Below are 21,789 nucleotides of genomic sequence, written 5' to 3'. Positions count from 1 at the left end.
CCGAGTACAAAAAGGAGGTGATGGCAACTAGAAAACAGAAAGGAGCACCAGCTAACCAAGGCTTGCTGGTAAAATAAGAAAAGAGAGCGGGACCATGGAGCATAGTGTACCAGTGATGCCACAAAGGCATTTTTGTCAAGTCAATACCTATCAATAATGTACACTATTTAAAATATACTATCACATGAGCACATATACATATATTATGCATGCACATTTACTAACATTTACTAACCAATTGGATTTTTTTAAAAAAGGAAACCATTCAATTTCCCTCAATGCTTTTTCCTTGTTCTACTAAAGACAACAAAATCTCACCACTCCAATTTTTCCTACCCACAATCCCAGAAAGAAAAATACTTGGCTATGAGGGTTAAATGATTTTTTCTAATTAATTACCTGCACTTTTAGTTTTGCTGCATCCATCTTTTTCCGGAACTCCTTCTGTAATCTCAGCTTTAAAGCAACATCCCTCAGATCCTTGTTTTCCAGCTCCTGTAGCTGCTTCTGTGTTTCAGTTAATTCCACTTTGGCCTGTTCTGCTTCATGTGCCAGTTTTGTTACTCTCAGAGAATACTGTTTACTTACAGCTTTGGCATCATTACCTTAATAAAAAGAAATTTAAAATGATTCAAAAATCACTTGCAGAATTCACTTCAATGATAAGATATAGAAAAAATAAAAATAATATCCAACCTATGAATGAAACAGATAAAAGTTGACGATCTTACCAAAATAATATATAAGGTTATTTGTAAAGCAGTGACTATTAAAACTTTCTGGCACTTTTATGCCTAAAGCTGAATTGCTTCTCCTTCCTCCTTTCTTTTGAAATTTTTACTACAAGAAATGGCTCTTTGTGTATGGGAGGAGAAGAAATATATTTAGAAATGAATGTAATATAAAATCAGAAGATAGCAATACAAATAAGATTAATTTTATTTTTAAAAGAGAATGATACTTTAAGACCTTTCAGGGATACAGGCAAAACTGCATTGGAAAAAATTCTCTCCCTGAAAACATTTAGTTAAAAGAAAAAATAGAAAGAAGAAAAAGAAAGAATTAATAGTTGAAAAAATGTTTAATTCGAAAAATGGGGGAGGGTAGAAATGGGGGAAAAATTTGTAATTCAAACTTTTGTGAAAATCAATGCTGAAAACTAAATATATTAAATAAATTTAAAAAAAAAAAAGAAAAATCCAAAAATCCAAAACAAGCAGAGAAGAAGAAATCACAAAAATTAGAGGAGAAATAGAGGAAACGGGCAGCTAGGTGGCGCAGTGAGTAGAGGACCAGCCCTGGAGTCAGGAAGATCTGAGTTCAAATATCGCCTCAGACACTTGACACTCTTACTAGCTGTGTGGCCTTGGGCAAGTCACTTAACCCCAACTGCCTTGCCTTCCTCCCTCCAAAAAAAAAAAAAAGAAATAGAGGAAATAAAGACTATAGAAATGCTAAGCAAAACTACGAGATCTTTTTTAAAAAGAATATCAAAAAATGATAAACATTAAGTTAACATCGTGAGAGCTACAATGAGCCAGAGAGAGAAAGCAAAAGAAAGAATGAGAGATAATTGTCAAATTCCTAAAATAAAAAAAAACTAAATAATGTGAATTCACAATGATCAGAGAGGAAAAAAATTAAGAAACTACAATGCACAAGTACATATAGGCTAACCTGAGAACTTAAAGGAAATGGATGATTACCAACATAAACATAAAATGCTCAAATTAACAAAATTATTCTAAATATAATCCTAAATAACCCAGCCTCAAAAAGAAACCAAACAAGTCCCAAGTGAACTACCAAAGAAAAAACCTTAATTCAATCAGATTTGCAAGGTGATTCTATCAAATATTTAAAGAGAAATAAATATTCATTCTACAAAATTATTCATAACAATTTTAAAAAATACATGCTACCAAACTCTTTTTTATGTAACAATTTAAGATCCTAATTTACAAACCAAGGAGGGATAAAGCAGAGAAAGAAAACCATAGAGTTTAATCTCACTAATGAATAACTATGCAAATTCTTTAAAAGTTCTAGTAAGAAAATTATAGTAACAAATACTTTAAATTATTTAACCAAGACCAAGTTGGATTTATATCATTATTGTTGGGATGACATTATATTAAGAAAATAATTAGTATAATTAATCATATAAATAATAAAAACTACATGATTATATCAATAGTTAGAGAAAAAATGTAGTATTCATTTATGGTAAAAATTCTAAAAGTCATAGATCATAAAATAACTTCTTATTATGACTAAGGTATAAATAAAAAACCAAGTATCTACATTTTTAGCAATTAAGAAATACAAAGAGCTTTTAATACCTGAGTAAAACAAGAATATCTATTTTTGTCCATAAAATTTCACATAATTCTAAAAATACTAGCAATAGTTATAAAAGAAAGAAATTAAAGGTGTAAACATCAGCATAGAGTAGATAAAACATCTCTATTTTCATTCAATAATTATAGTTTATCTAAAAAAGAAAACCAGGAAAGAAAGTAAGGGAAGAAATGAAAAGTCTCAAGTTGCATCATATAAAATCCATAAAAACCACAGCATTACTTTACTGTGCTAACAAAAAATAGGAGAAATGATAGTAATAGAAATTTCACTTAAGACAATTATAAAGTACACAAAATATCTGGATATTCTCTGAAGACAGCAGAAGGAATAATATATTAAGAAATGAATGTAATATGATTTGAAAAAGAACAGAAATACAACTAGAAACTTTTTGCAGGAATAAAGTAAAACAAATAAATGGAGGTATAAATTCATTGTTCTTAGTTGGGCCATGGTAATAAATTTTTAAAAGTATATAGCTTAAATTAATTTTCATGCTTGCAAAGCTACCAAGTGGTAGCTTTATAAAATTAGAAAAAGTGATAACAAAATTCATTTGAAAGAAATAAAAGGTTTAGAATATTAATATAAACAATGAAAAAATAGAAATGATGCAGACTCAGTGCTTCCAGAATTCAAAATATAGGATAAAGCAATAATCATCCAAAGTATTCCGGTTAAAAGAAAGAAAAGTCTGTCAGTGGAACAGGATAAATGAGCAAGACTCAGAAAAAAATCAAAGTGTATAATAAATTCATGAGCAGAAACTACTAGGAGAAGAAATGCCTATTCTAAAAAAACTGTTGAGACAACTGGACAAATGTTTGACAGAAATTACATTTAGATCAGCATCTAACACCACATTCCACAATAAAGTAAAAATGGAAACATGACCTAAATATAAAAAGTCATGTCATCAAAAAAGAAAAAAAAAGAATCAGAGGAGAATGAAAGATGGTAGCATCTTTCCAAAATATGAATGTGGAAAATTCTTAAATAAAAGATAGAAGACATCATAAAAGATAGAATATACACTTTTAATTATAGAAAATGAAAATCCTTTTACATGAACAAAATCAATGAGACTAGAATAAGAGGAGAAACTGTGGAGTAGGGAAAAATTTCCATAAACATATGACAAAATTTTGATATCCTAGAAATATTGAAAACTGATAAACATATAACAGACAAAGAGCCATTCTGTAATATATGTGGTTAAAGGATATAAACGATTTTCAAAAGAAAAAAACAGAAACTTTCAAAAACTATCTGGGAAAATGCTCCAAATCATTGTAAGGGAAAAACAAATAAAAACAACTCTGGACTTTCCCTTTACATTCTCTCTCAAATTGGCAAAAATGATAAAAGACAAAATAGTAAATGTTGAAGTTGTTATGTAATGACAGGCTCACAATTCACTTTCTGAAGCTATAAATTAATCCAAATGTTTTGGAAAATAATTTGGAATTATGAGAAAAGTAGTTAAATTGTCCATTTCCATTTGACCCAACAATCCTGCAATTAGGCATATACCTCAAAAGGTCTAGGACAAAAGTAAAGGTTCCACATTTTCCAAGGTAGTTAGACAAGCATTTTTTTTAAAAAGCAGTGGGATAACCATTAACTGGAAAATGGTTTAAATTATATGATCACCATGGGGTACTATTATGTTACAAGGAAACAACAAACAGAAGAATTCAAAGGAACAGACATCAGAAATAATGCAGAGTGAAGCACCAGAACTAGTGACTAAAATAAAGCAAATGAAAAGACCACAAAAAGGCAGGTGAACTGTGATCCATTGTAATGACCAGGCCCAGTCTCGGAGAACAGATGATGAACCACATTTCCCTCCTTTCAGTACAAAGCTGGGAGACTACAAGTGTGAAAGGCTGTATACTCTGTTAGACATGGTCACAAATTGTTTTTTCTTTGTTACAAAGGAGGGTGTGAGGAATACTGGGTTTTTTTTTAATTCTATGTTCTACTGAGTTGAATCATAATGAAGCTGTAGTATGCATTAAAAAAGCAAAAATAATATTAACAACAAAAACATTGTTGCATTGAGGTGACTTACAAGAAACTATTACCTGTTTTAATTAGTTCTTTAATGAGTTCTTCCTTCATCTTGATATTGATTGTAAGTTCTCTCATTTTTTGCTTAGCTTCTGTGAGTCTGAGTTCTGAATTCTTCAATTTTTGCAAGTTTAATACCTGGCTTTCCTGGAGACATTCAACTTTTATACCTTAAACATGAAAGAAGCAAAATTCAGTTCAAACGTTAATTAAGCATCTGGTACATGCAAAGCAGAACACTAAGTGCTGGGACTACAAAAAAGAAAAATGACATGATTTCTGCCTCTAAGGAGATTATAATCTAATAAGGAGATAAGAAACAACAACTATATATATATATATATATATATATATGTATGTATGTGTGTGTGTATACATACATGCATGCAGAGAGACAGAGAGAGACAGAGAGAGAGAGAGAGAGAGAGAGAGAGAGAGAGAGAGAGAGAGAGAGAGAGAAAGTATAATATATGATTAGGGCAAAGGAGAGATACAAAGTACTGAAAGAAAATTTGAGAAGGAAGAGACTACTTTGGGCAGGAAGAAGTAGGGAGATTGAGTTAAGAAAGTGACACATCCCAGGCATGAGAAATGGCTTGCTGCATGAATACAATGAGCCAAAAGACAGCACTGACAAGATTACTAGGGGACAGCAGTAATCTAGCTTAACAAGAATTTAAGAGTACAATGCCAAGCTAGGGAGTTTTATATTTTCTCCTATAAATAATGAGGAACTACTAAAATTTCTTGAGCAGGGGAGTGATATGGTTAAAATTTGTAACATTATTAGTAACATTATTTTAGGGCAGCTATGTGGCACAGGAGAAAGAATGCCAGTCCTGGACTCAGAAAGACTCATCTCCCTGAGTTCAAATATGACCTCAAACATTTATTAGCTATGTGACCCTGGGCAAGTTGCTTAACCCTATTTGCCTCAGTTTCCTCACCTGTAAAATTAGCTGGAGAAGGAAATGGCAAACCACTCCAGCATCTTTGCCAAGAAAACCCCAAATGGAGTCACAAAGAGTTGGCCTCATACAAACAGGGTTAAGTGACTTGCCCAGGGTGGTCACATAGCTAGGAAGTGTCTGAGGCCTTATTTGAACTCAGGAAGATGAAGTCTTCTAGCCCAGTACTCTACCTGCTGTACTACTTAACTGCCCTGACCATTTGTGGGTATGTTACAATGGCAATTCCTTTTATTCATGTATTAAACTATTATCGAGGTTCCTTCCAACTCTCAAAACTTTGTGATTCTTTTAATTTATATTGCTTTGCTTCATGCACTCTATTATGTTCTAGCCAAACTGACCTTACACTAGCTTCTCCTATCTGTGTATCTGTACATAGACTGCTCCCCATTGCCTGACTGCATTCTCTCCTCTCCTCCACCTCTCAGGATTCCTTTCCTCCTCTGAGGCTCTGTTTAGGTGTCACATCTTAAATAAAGCCTTTCCTGATCCCCCCAGTTCTAAGTGCCTCTGTCTCTCTCGCTTCAATCATCTGTGGACAACACTTATTTGTGGATACGTTGTATCCCCCAGTACAGTAGTTTCCAAACTTTTTATACTGTATGCTCCATGAGTAAAAAATGTGAGCACCCCCCAAAATGTGTATATTTACTTATTTGCAAATTATACGATGTAATAATGGACTATCATATACATTATAAAACATGTAAAACAGAAATTTAAAAAGGATGAGGTGAAGATGGAATAATATTTTATCCTAGATTTAGAGCCAATAGGGAGCCAATCATCTACTAAGTAGGAAAGTGACATAGGCAGACTAGCCCTTTATATCTTGGCAGATCTGTGGAGAAAAGACTGCAGAGGGGAGAGGCAGGGAGAACCATGGGACAGATGATGAGGGACTGATCTAGGGTGGTGACTGAGTGGAAAAGAAGAGAGCCATGAAGGAGATGCCGGAGAGAGAACAAGCACAAGCTTAGGCAACTGACAAGGCAGAGGGAAGAAGGTAGAGTGAGGAGTTGAGGCTAATGCTGAGCTTGCAAACCTGTGTGACTAGAAGAATAGTGATGCCCTCAACAGAAATAGGCAAGTTTGGAAGAGACAATGTGTATGGGGAGAAAGACAATACAATCACAACCCACCCAACACCTGCTAATCCTGTAATACTCCTTCTTTTCCACTAAAAAAAAGCAGGGTTGAGGGGAAGGGCTGCTCACTAGCCCCTGCTCTGGTGTGCAGAGTCTGCCACTGAGGGATATCTGCTGCAGCTACCAGGTCGTAACAGGAAAGGACACCACAGGGAATTTTTCTTGCCACAAGTGAAAGACTTGGAGGCTGGCACTAGGAAGGATTGCAACAGTACTTAAAGGGGGAAGTGGGGTAGTGGCCTTCCACTCACGCTCACAGTTATTGGGGGCAGTGGTTGAGATGTGATGCAAAAATGATCAAGGATGAAAATGACTGGAAAAAGGCCATCAGATTTAACATTTAAAAAATGGCTGACCATGGCAGGGCAGGTATGGATGCAAAGAGGATGAGTACAGGGTTGGATCAGGAAACAACTAGTAGTTTAGCACTTGGCGGCAGTGCCTGGCATTAGTAGGTGCTTAATAAATGTTTGATTGATTAGTCCAATTTTGCATGAGAGAAAATGATTGAAAAAAGTCTGAAAATTTAGGTCAGAGCCAGATTATGAAAAAGAATCAATTATAGGCCAAAGGTTTGCATTGTAATCTCTAGCCAGTGAAGTTGAAAGTGGCATCGTGGAAGGGGGGGGGGGGCTTTGTAGTCAAAGATCTGGGTTCAAATTCTGCCTCCATTACTGAGCAGTTGTATGATCTTGGACAGATCACTTCACCTCTCTAGGCTTTAAGTTTCCACATCTGTAAAATGAGGAGATTGGACAGACGGCCTCAGACGTCCTTTTTGGTTCTGGATCATTGATCCTATAATTCTAAGAGGTATGAATGCTTTTGAGCAGAGGAGTGATATGATCAGACCTATACATTAAACTGACAGATTTAGTAAAGGTGGCTGGAAAGGAGATATAATTGACTTGCCTGCCTTTGGCCTAAGGCCTGGCAGGAGGTCAGGAGGGCCTGAGCTAGGATGGGGCAAACGTGAAGGAGAGAGAAGAACACAGATGTTAGAGATAATATTGTGGGGAGAGAAATCACCAGGATTTAGCAACTGAATGAATAAAGAAGGTGACACTGAGAAAAATAACTGAGGTTTTGAGCCTGGTGACTGGATGGGACTAGAAATCTGGTAATGCCAGCAAGAAAAGTGGGAAAGTTAGGATTAGCAGGTTTGAGGGAGAATGAATTCAGTTTTGGAAGTATCTTACTGAAATGGGAGCATCTGCCCAAAATGTTTTTAAATTATCAGCTTAATGCCATACCAGATCTTAAATTGTATCATAAAGCAGCAATCATCAAAACTACTTGGTACTGGATAAGAAATAGAGTGGTGGATCAGTGGAAGACACAGTAGTCAATGACTATAGCAATCTACTGTTTGATAAATGCAAAGACACTAGCAGCACAGTACCTTACACTTTGTGATGTGTTTAATAAATTTTGTTGAGTTGAATTTTTGGAGTGTTGAAAATTACATACTCCAAACAAATTAATAACAATGTCATTTTGATACAGGATACAGACAGTGTAACAAGCCCATAATAGGTGATCAAAAAATATTTTATGATGGATTTACTACATCACCTAGCTCAATATGGGCACTGAATCAATATTAAAAACACTGCCTTGAACTTGGGAGCCAAGATAGCCGTGTGAAAACAGCATCTTACTGGAGCTCTCTCACAAGCTCTGTCAGATACCTATAAAAAAGTGAATCTGAGCAGATTTGAGAGAGTTAGAAGCCATTAGCAGTCTGAGTGGGGCAAATTTCCAAGCCAGGAGAGTTCGAAAGGTTGATGGGACAGATCTATAGGCTGGGAGAGTGCTCGGTGTGTAGAACTGCTCCAGACAGCACCAAAGTGGAAGCAGGTGCAGAAACCAACCAGCGAGACAGGCTGGGAGAAAGCTGGGCGCCTGAAACTGGCGGAGATCCCCAGGCCTCCCAACACAGGACAGGAATCTGTGGAGGTGATGAGAGGCAGCAGTGCAATGCCACTCCTGAGACTTGCAGCCCAAAGGTATGAAACACGTCTTCTTGAACTTCCGGGAAACATAATGGCCAGGTAAACGTCTCTAATCCCTCCCCCCACCCCAACCCAGAGAATTCCTTGGTAAAATCCCTGGAATAGAGGAGACAGAAGTGGGGCTTCAGTGGCCGAGCAGTAGGAGTTCCTGAGTCCCAGAGGGGCAGAGCCAGCAGGGGTCAACACCAGGAGCCCAGACATACCCTTGCACCCCCAGGGGAAGTGGCAGACAAACAGCTGAGACCACTGCTGAAGAGCAACAGTGCTGGAGAACAGCCCCAGGGGAAGGGGATACTTCAGGCAGCCAGACCCCTCCCCCACACCTGAGGAAACTGAAGGCTATAATACACAAAGCCAGTAACTAGACTCACAATCCCCACAACAAGAAACCTGGGACAGAGAGCCCTGAGCTCCAAAAGCAGAAATTCACTGTGAAGCCAGGAAAAAGCTAACCAACATGAAGAAGAACACAAAAAACTCAAGGACCATTGATTCTTTTTATGGAGACAGGCATGATCAAAATACCAATTTGGAAGAGGATAGCAATGACACTGTAGCGCATCTAATACCTCAAAAGGGAATGTGAACTGGTCTCAAGCCTAAAAAGCATTACCGGAAGAGCTAAAGGAGGATTTTAAAAACCAGATTAGGGAGGTAAAAGAAAAAATGGAAAAAATGGGGAAAAAACCACTGACAAAATCAAGTCCTTGAAAAATAAGATTGGCAAAATGGCTACGGAGATTCAGAATCTAAATAGAGAAAATGACACCCTGAGAGGTAAAATCAGCCAATTGGAAAAGGAGACGCAAAAGCAAAATGAAGACAGCAACTCATTAAAAATTAGAATTGAGCAAGTGGAAGCGAATGACTCTATCAGGCATCAAGAAGTGGTAAAACAAAATGTAAAGAATGAAAAAATAGAAAAAAATGTGAAATATCTTATTGGAAAAACAACTGACCTGGAAAATAGATCCAAGAGAAACAATTTAAGAATTATTGGTCTACTGGAAATCCACGATGAAAAAAAGAGCCTTGACAGCATCTCTGAAGAAATTATCAAAGATAACTGCCCAAAGGTCCTAGAACCAGAGGGTAACATAGTCATTGAAAGAATCCACCAATCACCCCTTGAAAGAGATCCCAAATTGAAAACACCAAGAAATATTATAGCCAAAATTCAGAATTACAAAGTCAAGGAGAAAATACTGCAAGCAGCCAAAAAGAAACAATTCAAATATAGTGGAACTATAGTAAAGATCACACAAGATCTTTCAGCTTCTGCATTAAATGACAAGAGAAATTGGAATATGACATTCCGAAGGGCAAAGGAGCTGGGACTACAACCAAGGATCAACTACCCAGCAAAATTAAGCATAATTTTTCAGGCAAGGAGATAGACATTTAATGCAATAAGGGAATTCCTGACCTTCCTGATGAAAAGGCCAGAACTCAACGGAAAATTTGATCTTCAAATACAAAACTCAAGAGACACATAAAAAGGTAATCAGGGGGAAAAAACTCCCACAAACCTTATTAATCAATAAGGGCAAATTATTTACATCTTTATATAGGATTATATCATCTTATGTATGTTTTATATGTATATATATATATATGTACATATACATATGTCAATCTTGAGAATAGTACAGCTGTTATGACAATTGAAAGGGATACACATAGACTGTGGATGTCACTATAAAATAACTGATATAAGGATAAAAAACATAATTAAGAGATGGAAAGGGAGGGTTATGGGAGAAGAGGTAAGGAGGTATTAGAAAAGGGTAAATTACATCAAATGAAGAGGCACAAAAACACATTATAGTAGAGGGAAAAAAGGGAGGGAGAAGAGCAGTATTTGAGCTTTACTCTCATCAGATCTGGTTCAAGAAGGGAATAACATACCCTGCTAAGTATAGAAATCTAACTTGTCCTATAGGCAGTAGGAGGGGAAAGGGGGAAAAAAGGGAGGGGGTGGTCAGAAGGGAGGGAAGAAGTAGCAAGTGGAAAATGGTAAGATAAGGGAGGGGAATCAAGAGGGAGGGTAAACTGAGGAAGGATGTGGTCAAAAGCAAAACTTTGTTGAGGAGTGGAAGGGGAAAGGGAGAAATAAAAGCATAAACAGGGGGGAAATAGGTTGGAGAAAAAGACAGATATAAATCATAACTGTGAATGTGAATGCAATGAACTCTCCTATAAAATGGAAGCTGATAGCAGAGTGGATTAAAAACCACAATCCTACAATATGCTGTTTACAAGAAACACATTTGAAACAGGGGGATACACACAGTGTAAAGGTAAAAGGCTGGAGTACAATATATTGTGCTTCAGCTAAAGTAAAAAAAGCAGGGGTAGCAATCCTAATCTCAGACAAAGCAAAAGTAAAGATAGATTTAATTAAAAGAGATAAGGAAGGACACTACATCCTGCTAAAAGGCACCACAAACAACGAAGCAATATCATTGTTTAACATATATGCACCAAGTGGTATGCCATGCAAATTCTTAGAGGAGAGGTTAAGGGAGAAATAGACAGCAAAACTATAATAATGGGAAACCTCAACCTCCCCCTCTCTGAACTTGATAAATCTAACCTCAAAATAAATAAGAAAGAAGTTAAGGAGGTGAACAGAATTTTAGAAAAGGCAGATATGATAAACCTCTGGAGAAAACTGAATGGGGATAAAAAGGAATATACTTTCTTCTCAGCGGTACATGGCACATACTCAAAAATTGACCATGCACTGGGGTATAAAAACCTCACAATCCAGTGCAGAAAGGCAGAAGTAGTCAAAGCATACTTTTCAGATCATGATGCAACAAAAATTATTTGTAATAAAGAACCATGGAAAAATAAGCTAAAAATTAATTGGAAACTAAATAATCTAATTCTAAAGAATGAGTGGGCCAAAGAACAAATCAGAGAAACAATAACTGCATTCAAGAGAATGACAATAATGAGACAACATAACAAAACTTATGGGATGCAGCAAAAGCAGTTCCTAGGGGAAGCATTGTATCTCTAAATGCTTACATGAATAAAATAGAGAAAAAGAGATCAATGAATTGGGCATGCAACTGAAAAGGCTAGAAAAAGAACAAATTGAAAATTCCCAATTAAATACCAAATTAGAAATACTGAAAATCAAAGGAGAGATTAATAAAATTGAAATCAAGAAAACTATTGAATTAATAAATAAAACAAAGAGCTGGTTTTATGAAAAAACCAATAAAATTGATAAACCTTTGGTCAATGTGATTTAAAAAAAAGAAAGAAGAAAATCAAATTACCAGTATCAAAAATGAAAAGGGTGAATTCACCTCTAATGAAGAGGAAATCTAAACAATAATTAGGAATTATTTTTCCCAGTTGTATGCCCATAAATTTGACAACCTTAGGAATACAGATTAATATCTACAAAAACATAAATTGCCCAGGTTAACAGAAGAGAAAGTAAAATTTCTACACAACTCTATCTCAGAAAAAGAAATTGAGCAAGCCATCAATTAACTCCCTAGGAAAAAATCTCCAGGGCCAGATGGTTTTACATGTGAATTCTATCAAACATTTAAAGAACAATTAATTCCTATACTTTGTAGACTATTTGGGAAAATAGGTGAAGTAGGAGTCCTACCAAATTCTTTTTATGACACAAATATGGTACTAATACCCAAACCAGGTAGAGTCAAAACAGAGAAAGAAAACTATGGACCAATTTCCCTAATGAATATCGATGCAAAAATTTTAAATAAAATATTAGCAAAAAGACTGCAGCAACTTAATATGAGAATAATACACTATGACCAGGTAGGATTTATTCCAGGAATGCAATGCTGGTTCAATATTAGGAAAACTATTAGCATAATTGGCCATATCAACAACAAAACTAGCAGAAACCATATGATCATCTCAATAGATGCAGAAAAAGCCTTTGACAAAACACAACACCCATTCCTATTAAAAACAGTAGAAAGTAGGAATAAATGGAGCCTTTCTTAAAATTATAAAGAGCATCTACCTAAAACCATCAACAAGCATTCTCTGTAATGGCGATAAGCTAGATGCATTTCCAATAAGATCAGGGGTGAAACAAGGATGTCCATTATCACCCCTACTATTCAATTTGGTACTAGAAATGTTAGCTGTAGCAATAAAAGAAGAAAAAGAAATTGAAGGAATTAGAATAGGCAAAGAAGAAACTAAATTATCACTTTTTGCAGATGATATGATGATTTACTTAGAGAATCTTAGAGAATCAAGTAAAAAAACTACTTGAAATAATAAACAACTTTAGTAAAATTGCAGGATATAAAATTAACCCACATAAATCCTCAGCATTCCTATACTTTACTAACAAAGCCCAACAGCAAGAGATAGAAAGAGGAATTCCATTTAAAGTTACTGTAGACACTATAAAATATTTGGGAGTCTATCTGCCAAGACAAACCCAAGGGCCTATATGAACATAATTATAAAACACTTTTCATGAGAATAAAGTCAGATCTAAATAAATGGAAAAATATCAGTTCCTCATGGTTAGGCCAAGCTAATATAATAAAAATGACAATTTTACCTAAATTAATCTATCTATTCAGTGCCATACTAATCGAACTATCAAAAAATTATTTGACAGAGCTGGATAAAATAATAACAAAATTCATCTGGAGGAACAAGAGGTCTAGAATATCTAGGGTATTAATGAAGAAATGCTAGGGAAGGTGGCCTAGCCATACCAGATATTAAACTGCACTATAAAGCAGCAGTCATCGAAACTACCTGGTACTGGCTAAGAAACAGAGTCGTGGATGGAGAAGTCAACGATTATAGCAATCTACTCTTTGATAAAGCCAAAAAATCCAGCTTTTGGGCCATGAATTTACTATTTCACAAAAACTGCTGGGAAAATTGGAAAACGATAGGGCAGAAACTGGGCAGAGACCAATATCTTACGCCATATACCAAAATAAATTTAAAATGGGTTCATGATTTAGGAATTAAGACTGATACTATAAGCAATTTGGGAGAGCAAGGAATAGTTTACCTATCAGATTTATGGAAAAGAAAAGAATTCATGACACAACAAGAGATAGAGAGCATTACAAAATGCAAAATGGATAATTTTGATTATGTTAAATTGAAATGTTTTTGTATAAAAAAAGCCCATGCAACAAAGATTAGGAGGGAAGCAGAAAATTGGGAGAAAATCTTTACAACCAGTGTCTCTGATAAAGGCCTCATCTGTAAAATATACAGGGAACTGGGCCAAATTTATAGGAACACAAGTCATTCCCCAACTGAGAAAGGGTCAAAGGATGTGAACAGGCAGTTTTCAGAGGAAGAAATTAAAGATATCTATAGGCATATGAAAAAATGCTCAAAATCACTACTGATTAGAGAAATGCAAATCAAAACAACTCTTAGGTACCACATCTCTCCTGTCAGATTGGCTTACATGACAAAACAGGAAAATCATAAATGCTGGAGAGGGTGTGGGAAAATTGGAAAATTGTTACATTGTTGGTGGAGTTGTGAACTGATCCAGCCATTCTGGAGAACAATTTGAAACTATGCCCAAAGGGAAATAAGGGTGTTCATACCCTTTGACCCAGAAATACAACTTCTAGGGTTGTATCCCAAAGAGATCACACAAGTGGGGAAAGGACCCACGTTACAAAAATATTTATAGTGGCTCTTTTTGTAGTAGCAAAGAATTGAAAATCAAGGGGATGCCCATCAATTGGGGAATGGCTGAACAAGCTGTGGTATATGAAGGTAATGGAATACTATTGTGCTATAAGAAATGGGGATGATACAGACTTCATAACAACCTGGAAAAACCTACATGATACAATGCTGGATGAGCAGCGCAGAGCCAGGAGAACATTATACACAACCACAGATATATGGATTCTGTGATGACTAACCCTGATAGACTGTTCTTCTCAGCAACACAAGGTGCAAAGACAACTCCAAAGGACTCATGATGGAGAATGCTATCTACATCCAGAGAAAGAACTATGGAGTCTGAATGCAGATTGAGGCACACTTTATGCTAGCCTTTTTTTTCCCTTTTTTTCTTTTGTTTTTCTTTTTGGTTTCGTTTTTTTTTTTTTTGGTTCTGTTTCCTCTTTCTCATGATTCATTCCATTGGTCATAATTCTTCTTCACAACTAGTCAGTGTGTAAATAACTTCAATGCGAATATACATAGAAGATATATCGGATTCCATGCCGTCTTGGGGAGGGAGCGGGGGAAGGAGAAAGAAAATCTGGAACTCAAAATTATGTGAAACTGAGCATTGTAAACTAAAAATAAAAAAATCTCAAAAAAAGAAAAAAAACACTGCCTTAAAAGAAAAGTACTAAATCAAGCTGAATACACAGAGATGTAAGCACATAGGCCTAATGAAGATCTAGTCTCTCTCTCTCTCTGCTAGAGGCAAACGGTATCATTGGTGTCAAATTTTAAGGGTATTCTAAGAGGCAGTGATGTGGTGCTTATTCAACAAGCATTAATTAATCATCTACTAAGTACATTGCATTTAGGGGTTTTACAAAGATAAACATGGTACCATTCCTGCCCACAAAGGAGCTCATGAAATAGAATAAAAATATCAACTTAGATGCAGATATGTTATAGTGGAACAGCTGCAGTGAATTGCTTTAGAAACACATTTTCTGTTAAAAAATCACAACCATAGAAGATCCAAGGATAAATTAATGTTTACAGAAATTCTTCCTTTGAGAGATTTGACCTGGAGGGATTTTGGCCTCTGCATGGATGTAAATGAATCCAGGGAAAAAACGTTTTATCACTAGCAAAGAGGGATCACAGAGAATCGGAAGTGGAGTTGAAAGCACAAAGGAGAATGTTATGCTAAGCAGAAACCCTAGCTTTAATTTCCCTTTTCTAAAAATCTCATAGAATTCCTACTTTATAGCAGTGCTTCATTAACTAGAGATTAAAGATTTTAAAAAGCATAAAGCATCCGTTGTAAATGCCATCATTACCTGATAAACTTTCTGTAGGTTGAGGGCCTTCGCTGTGCAAACTTGACTGCTGTTTTTGATTCGGAACATCGCTCATGTCCAGAAAAGAACAAATGGAGGTTGGCTTTCGAATCCATCTAAGATTTCTAGGTGATCTGAAGTAAGGTGAAGAACAAAGAGAACTTTAACCTTCTAATTAATACTATCCATACTTGTCTGCCTCCAAAATTAACTCCCTCATCAAGAGGCATTGGGTGAAAGAGGAGATTTAACTTGATATTACTGCTCCTCTAAGAAAAAGGGTTATTACTCCAGGGTTAAGCTCCATTAGGATTCACCATTAAGAACAGGGTCTTCTATACTCCCATCTCCTCTTCCAAAAAAAAACCGTTGCCCCTCTCTCTCAGGTCCATCCATCCATCAACCAGCAATCCACAAGCATTTGTGAAGTACCTACTGTGTGCCAGACACAGGGCTAGGCTCCGGGGATACAGAAATAAAAAAGGAACAGCACTGATCCTGACAAGATAAAATCTCCTTTGCTGAATTTGTAGCTCTAGTCCTTTCAACTGCATACCCCTCCCCACAAAAAACCCCACATAGCTAATGAACGCCTATTATTTGTTATTCCATCTTTAGCACTGTGGGTGATAAGAAAGTTGGCAAGTTTACAATTCTAATCATATGGATCTGAGCCCTTGAAAACAAAACAATTATGCAGCAACACAGTCTTCTGTGAGGAACAAACAGGACCAGTACCAAGAAAACGAACAGAGAAAAACCTCAGCAGCTTTCCATATGAAAATGAAGAGAATGCATGTATCTGAATTAGTTAAAACTGAAAACAATAAAGATAAAGGACCTTTGACAACAAAAAGATCAAAGTAACGAATCAGGTAAACAAAACTGCTCCTCTTAGGATTGAGAAACAAAAATTAAAGTAATATTAATGACCAGGTCTATGATAGGACAATATAAAAACTGATAATTAAATTCAAATCAGACTAAAATTTACACAGGGTAGCAATACTTAGAAGCTCTGTTATTAGTGAAGCCTTAGAACCTTAAACTATTGTTGTTCAGTATAATGGTAAAAGGGCAAAGAGTGATTCGACAGTTAAAAAGCTATTTTCACTGAGACTAAACCTTTGAAATTATATATTATGGATATTTCTAAATATGTATGTGAAAAGTATACAGCTAACAGGCCACTGGGTTTTAGGGATGATGGGCAGGCATTATAGGTTACCCACAATTTTTGATAAACCATGAAAAAATATTTCCTCACTCATGCTGAAAAGTTAAAGCACTGTATGTAGTGACTTTTCAACAAAGCTATTTCATCGTAGAACGTGAAGGTACTGGCCTTTGTACCAGCATTTTGGCATTCCTCTGCTGAGTTTGTAAAAGATAACAAGCCATCTGGAAAGGAATTAAGTTTTAAAAACCATCCACAAAATGATCCAAGGATTATGAAACCTTGGTTTTAAAAAGGGAAGGTGAAATTCCATCCCATTTACATATATGATCCTCAGGAGATTTTCCTCTTTTAGATTCTTATGAAAAGTAATAGCTTGAGTTCATTTATATACCAATGCACACCGGCTGCAGGATATACAGGATGTCCCAGAAAATTCTTTGTGTTTAAAACTGCATGAAGACTTTTCTGGCACACCCTCCTGTATTACTACAAAAAAACCTATTACATTTAAGAAGAAAAATGTTATTTATATGCATTTAATATGTAATAGTACTACTATTAAATTTATACTTTTACTATACCTATATTCAGGTTTATCTTGACTTTCTGTATCTTCTTCATCACTGTTATCAGAAAATTCACAATGAAGGACTTCATCTTGTTCTTCTATGTGACCCAGTAACATTTGACTTCGGGTTCGAAATCCGGCTACCACTCGATCAAGTGAATACATAGGAGGGCTTGTGTGGACCTTTTAAGTGATGCACCCACCATCCCCAACAACAAATAGTTAATATAAGCTCACTTACACTTGCTAAATAATATTTAGTTGGTGTTGCAGTTTCTATCATTACAGGTATCTTGTCCAAGCTCCTACCAGTTTCTCTTTCTTTTTGGTATTAGAATACTTCTCCGATGGAATGCAATTGTTTAATTAATCTTTAAGGTTTACTAATTTTTAAAATCTATCTTACTGTTATTTGTATTGTTTATCTTTATTTCACTTGTTACAACTGTTTTCTAGGTAGGTTTACGTAGGGGGAAGCATCCCTGTTAATTTGTCAACTTCCCTGTTTTCTTCAGCATGAATAAATTCAGCATCATTTGATTTAAAGTTAAAAGCAACACAAGGAATGTCTGCAGCAGGGAAGAGCAATCAGCCAATTCAAAAATGGCATATGTTAATATTGTGAAGGATAATAACTACTTAAAAGTTATACACATACATTTATATGAGAACAAGTAAGCTTTCATTATAGTTAATCAAAAATGAAAAATTATAAAGTAAAAATGACAAATGAAAGCTCAATATTGATAATGTATGGCTTTGACTATCAATTGGGCATCAATTAATGCTATAAGTGTATTATTTTGTAAAGCTAATAGGATCATAGGACCATAGATTTAGAGATGGAAGGGACCTTAGAGGCCATATTACTCAACTCCCTTATTTTACAGATCAGCAAACTGAGATCTAGAGGTTAAGGAACTTACCCACAGACACGAATTTAAGTAAGTGTCAAGATGGAATTTTATGTTAGGACCTCGGACTCTAAAACTATCGATCTTCCCACTTAATCCGTGTAGGATTAAAAAACTCCAAGTAAGTACATGGCAATTTTATCTCTGTCTAATGGGGTAAAAAGGTCAAAAAAGGAAAAAAGATGCAAGCACAGGGCCTGACGAGATCTGAAAGTGGAATAGAAGAGGACAACTTTTCATCTATGGAGACTTGAGGGTATTAAATCTAAACAATTCCTTTAGATATTTGTTTTAATTTCTACTTTCTTCCAAAAAGCTCCTACAATATAAAAATATATTTAAATTTAAAGGTATGATCTATTAATGAGAAAAGTGATTATTTTTGTATTATATTAATAACCAATTATTAAATTAGGATTGAGATTTTTCCTTTCTATTTCCTCATTCAGGGACCCAGTCCCTGTAGACTAGTCAGTCAGTCTCTGAAGGACAATGCTGACAGATGAGATTGCCCAAATGCTCCAGGTACATGCTCTGTGGTCTTGGGTGGGACCTCACCCAACTAGAAGACCTTACACAAAGAATCTAATCCAGGTGAATTCTTGCCCTTAGGAAATAAACCCATGTCATTATACCCCTCCATTTATAATGTAGGAGAACGCAGCTAACGAAGGAAAAAACCAACATGATTGGTCTGGGTAGAGATGGATTCCTTTGTCCAGATTGCTGGAGTCAGCTGAATCACATGATAAAGTCATGTTCTCAGCAAGAGGGGCTGAAGACTTTTAGCCTATCTCCTCATTAATATGTTTACCCGCTCCATTAATTGTTTACCAGTCAGGGCTGATTTTCATCTGTCACGGGCACCTCCTTTTCCAAAGGTATTTAAGCATTCAGAAATCTCCAAGGTTTTGTCTTTAGTTACTGAGAGAAAACACTGACCTCAATTTACTGATTGTCAGTAATCCTAATTAATAAATTGATTAATTACCCAGAAACTGTTTCTTTGGCTTTTCATCCATTTCATCAATCATAGCTGATATCTGGGTAGCTACATGGCCTAGTGGATAGAACACCAGCCTTGGAGTCAGGAGGACCTGAGTTCAAATCCAGACTCAGACATTTCACACTAGCTGTGTGACCCTGGTTAAGTCACTTAACCCTAACTGCCTTGCCAAAAAATAAAATAAAATAAAAAATGATAGTTGACACTTATATAATCTTTAAGGCTTGCAGGGTGTTTTAGAGGCATTAACCCAATTTGAAAGTTTTATCATCCGAAGTAAAATTCTAGCAGGTATAAACAACCAGGACACATTCCATAACATAGGCACTTCAGGTCTGACATATGCAGGTTCAATGCCACTATTACGTATCACTATATACAGGTTCGGCATATCTGTGAATTCATCAATGTAGGCATTTCTTCCACAGTGCAGAACAAAACCCATCTCTACTTCCTCATCTTGTACAATTCTTAGTCATGTTCAACCATTGACCCTTGATGGAGGGTCTACCCAATATGCTCCTAGACGTTGTATTCCAAGTTTTTGTTTTTCCTTTTACATTTTATGGGTACCAGGGCAGTACACGGGCTACTTGTCATCCTTCACTATCATTACATGAGCAGCCCCATTTCTTGTTCCAAACACATACTTTATCCCTTGTAGCATTTTTTGCACCTAAGTATAATATATATGTGTAATCCACATACATATATGTACATATACATATATAAATGAATATATATTCTTATATGTGTATAAGATTCATGTGTAAAAAGAGATGTGTATGTCTTTATATTGATATCATATATATATATATATTATATATATACAAAGAATATATGGTAAAGTGTAAGAAACACATTCGGACTTTACCTTTCGAGCCTCCGGCCATGTCGGGACATAAACATAATGTCCAAAACTGTTATCAAGTGGTACAGTATACGGTCTCTTTTCTGGTATTTTGGTATCTGGTCCATCTCCACAAGTTCCTTTGGACACAGAGGCTATGGACATGTTAAGCTTCACGAGTTCTTCATTCAGTTGATTAACAAGAAGCTGCTGTTCCACTATTTTATCATTCTTGGTGAGAAAAAGAAAAAGAATTTTAAATATAAAAACCTAACCACATACATACAGATGGAGATGGTGAGTAAATATCAGTTTTACATTAATTAAAGAGCCCAATTTTAGTTAAACTCTTATGTCTCTGAAACTCTTCTGACACCCTCCAGGAGGGGAGCAGAAAAATGTCTATTGAAGAAAAATAAATAAAAGATCTTCTGAAGAGTAATCTCAAAAATAAATACAAATATTATACCGATGCATAAGGATTGGACAGTGTTCCAAACGCACTGAAGGGAGGACTCCAATGGTCCGATAATGTCTATTATCCTTTTTACCTAACATCCAAAAAGTGTGGGAAAGTAAATAATAAAAGACTAAAATATGAGAAAAGGCAGAATATCAAAGAACAGCTTAAAGCAAAAACAATAGCATCAGAGATTAGACGTGGCAACAAAGACTCTTGTCACAACAAACACTGTGTGATAACAGGTAAGATGGAATGATTTTGCAATCTGGGGCTTAGGAAGAACATTGCCACCCAATAACTCAATACTTTACCCACCTTGAAACTGCTGGTATTAGAAATCACTACACTGTGTGAGGCATGAAAGAAGAGTCCTTTAACTTCAATAGGTCCTAAGGACATCTTACACACACATCACACTGAAAGTGTAGCCTTCATGCCATTCCAATGACATGCCAATGAGTCTTACAATTTTATGACCCACACCATCAACATCCAAACAATGGTTTGTAGAATTCAAGAGTCAGAAATGATTGTGGAGGACATTTAGTTAAATCTCCCACCACCACACTAATTCCTTTCAATAATAAAATGTTCATAATGATGTCAATGACTCATGAAGAAAACATTAGAATTTGTTCAATATAATCTGTGTAGGAACACTAGAAATTATGCGGTTCATTTTAGAGGGATTTTCTTTCCCCAAATTTAAAATTTTAAAAAATTAACATGTAAAGAGTTAAACCCTCTGGAAAACTGCTGGCAATCTTAATTAAAAGGGGTATTTTACTATGAAATCATCAATACACACAAACTCTAAGTTGGAAGGAACCTTAAAAGTGTCATCTATCTATACCTGTATGAGAAATTCCCTTTCCAACATCCCTGAAAAGTGGTCATCCTAATTCTACTTGAAGATCTCCCACAATTAGGGACCTATTCCATTTCTCAACAGTTCTAATAGTTAGAAAGCTTTCCCTTATATTTAACTATAATCTGATCTCTTCCATTTCCTCCATTTGCTAATACTTCTGTCCACTTCAACAAAACACAAAAAATCTAATATTTCTTTTAGTTGACAACCCTTAAAATATCTGAGATGGCTATCACATTTCTCCCTAAGTCTCTTCTCTATCCTAAACATCCTTAGTTTTTTGTGTTTGTTTTTGTTGTTTTGTTTTTAACCAGCTTTGTTAGTATGCATTCCATTCCCTTCAACCCTAG

The 21,789-nt window shown here is 35.6% G+C and overlaps 1 protein-coding gene across 1 annotated transcript in view; it reads right to left on the bottom strand.

The window, feature by feature from the left end:
- Positions 1-21,789, bottom strand: part of KIF27 (kinesin family member 27) — a 131,852-nt gene that overhangs the window by 60,930 nt on the left and 49,133 nt on the right. The window contains exons 5-9 of the mRNA XM_036738847.1: positions 20,130-20,336; positions 17,349-17,518; positions 15,588-15,721; positions 4,455-4,610; positions 400-605 (exon numbers count right to left, since the gene is read on the bottom strand). Of these exons, the coding sequence (XP_036594742.1) occupies positions 400-605; positions 4,455-4,610; positions 15,588-15,721; positions 17,349-17,518; positions 20,130-20,336 (873 nt within the window). The remainder of the gene's footprint in view (positions 1-399; positions 606-4,454; positions 4,611-15,587; positions 15,722-17,348; positions 17,519-20,129; positions 20,337-21,789) is intronic.

This window comes from Trichosurus vulpecula, chromosome 9 (assembly GCF_011100635.1).
Source record: "Trichosurus vulpecula isolate mTriVul1 chromosome 9, mTriVul1.pri, whole genome shotgun sequence".
NCBI lineage: Eukaryota > Metazoa > Chordata > Mammalia > Diprotodontia > Phalangeridae > Trichosurus > Trichosurus vulpecula.
Note: the sequence above shows the minus strand (reverse complement) of the source record. Positions and strands in the feature narration are given on the sequence as shown.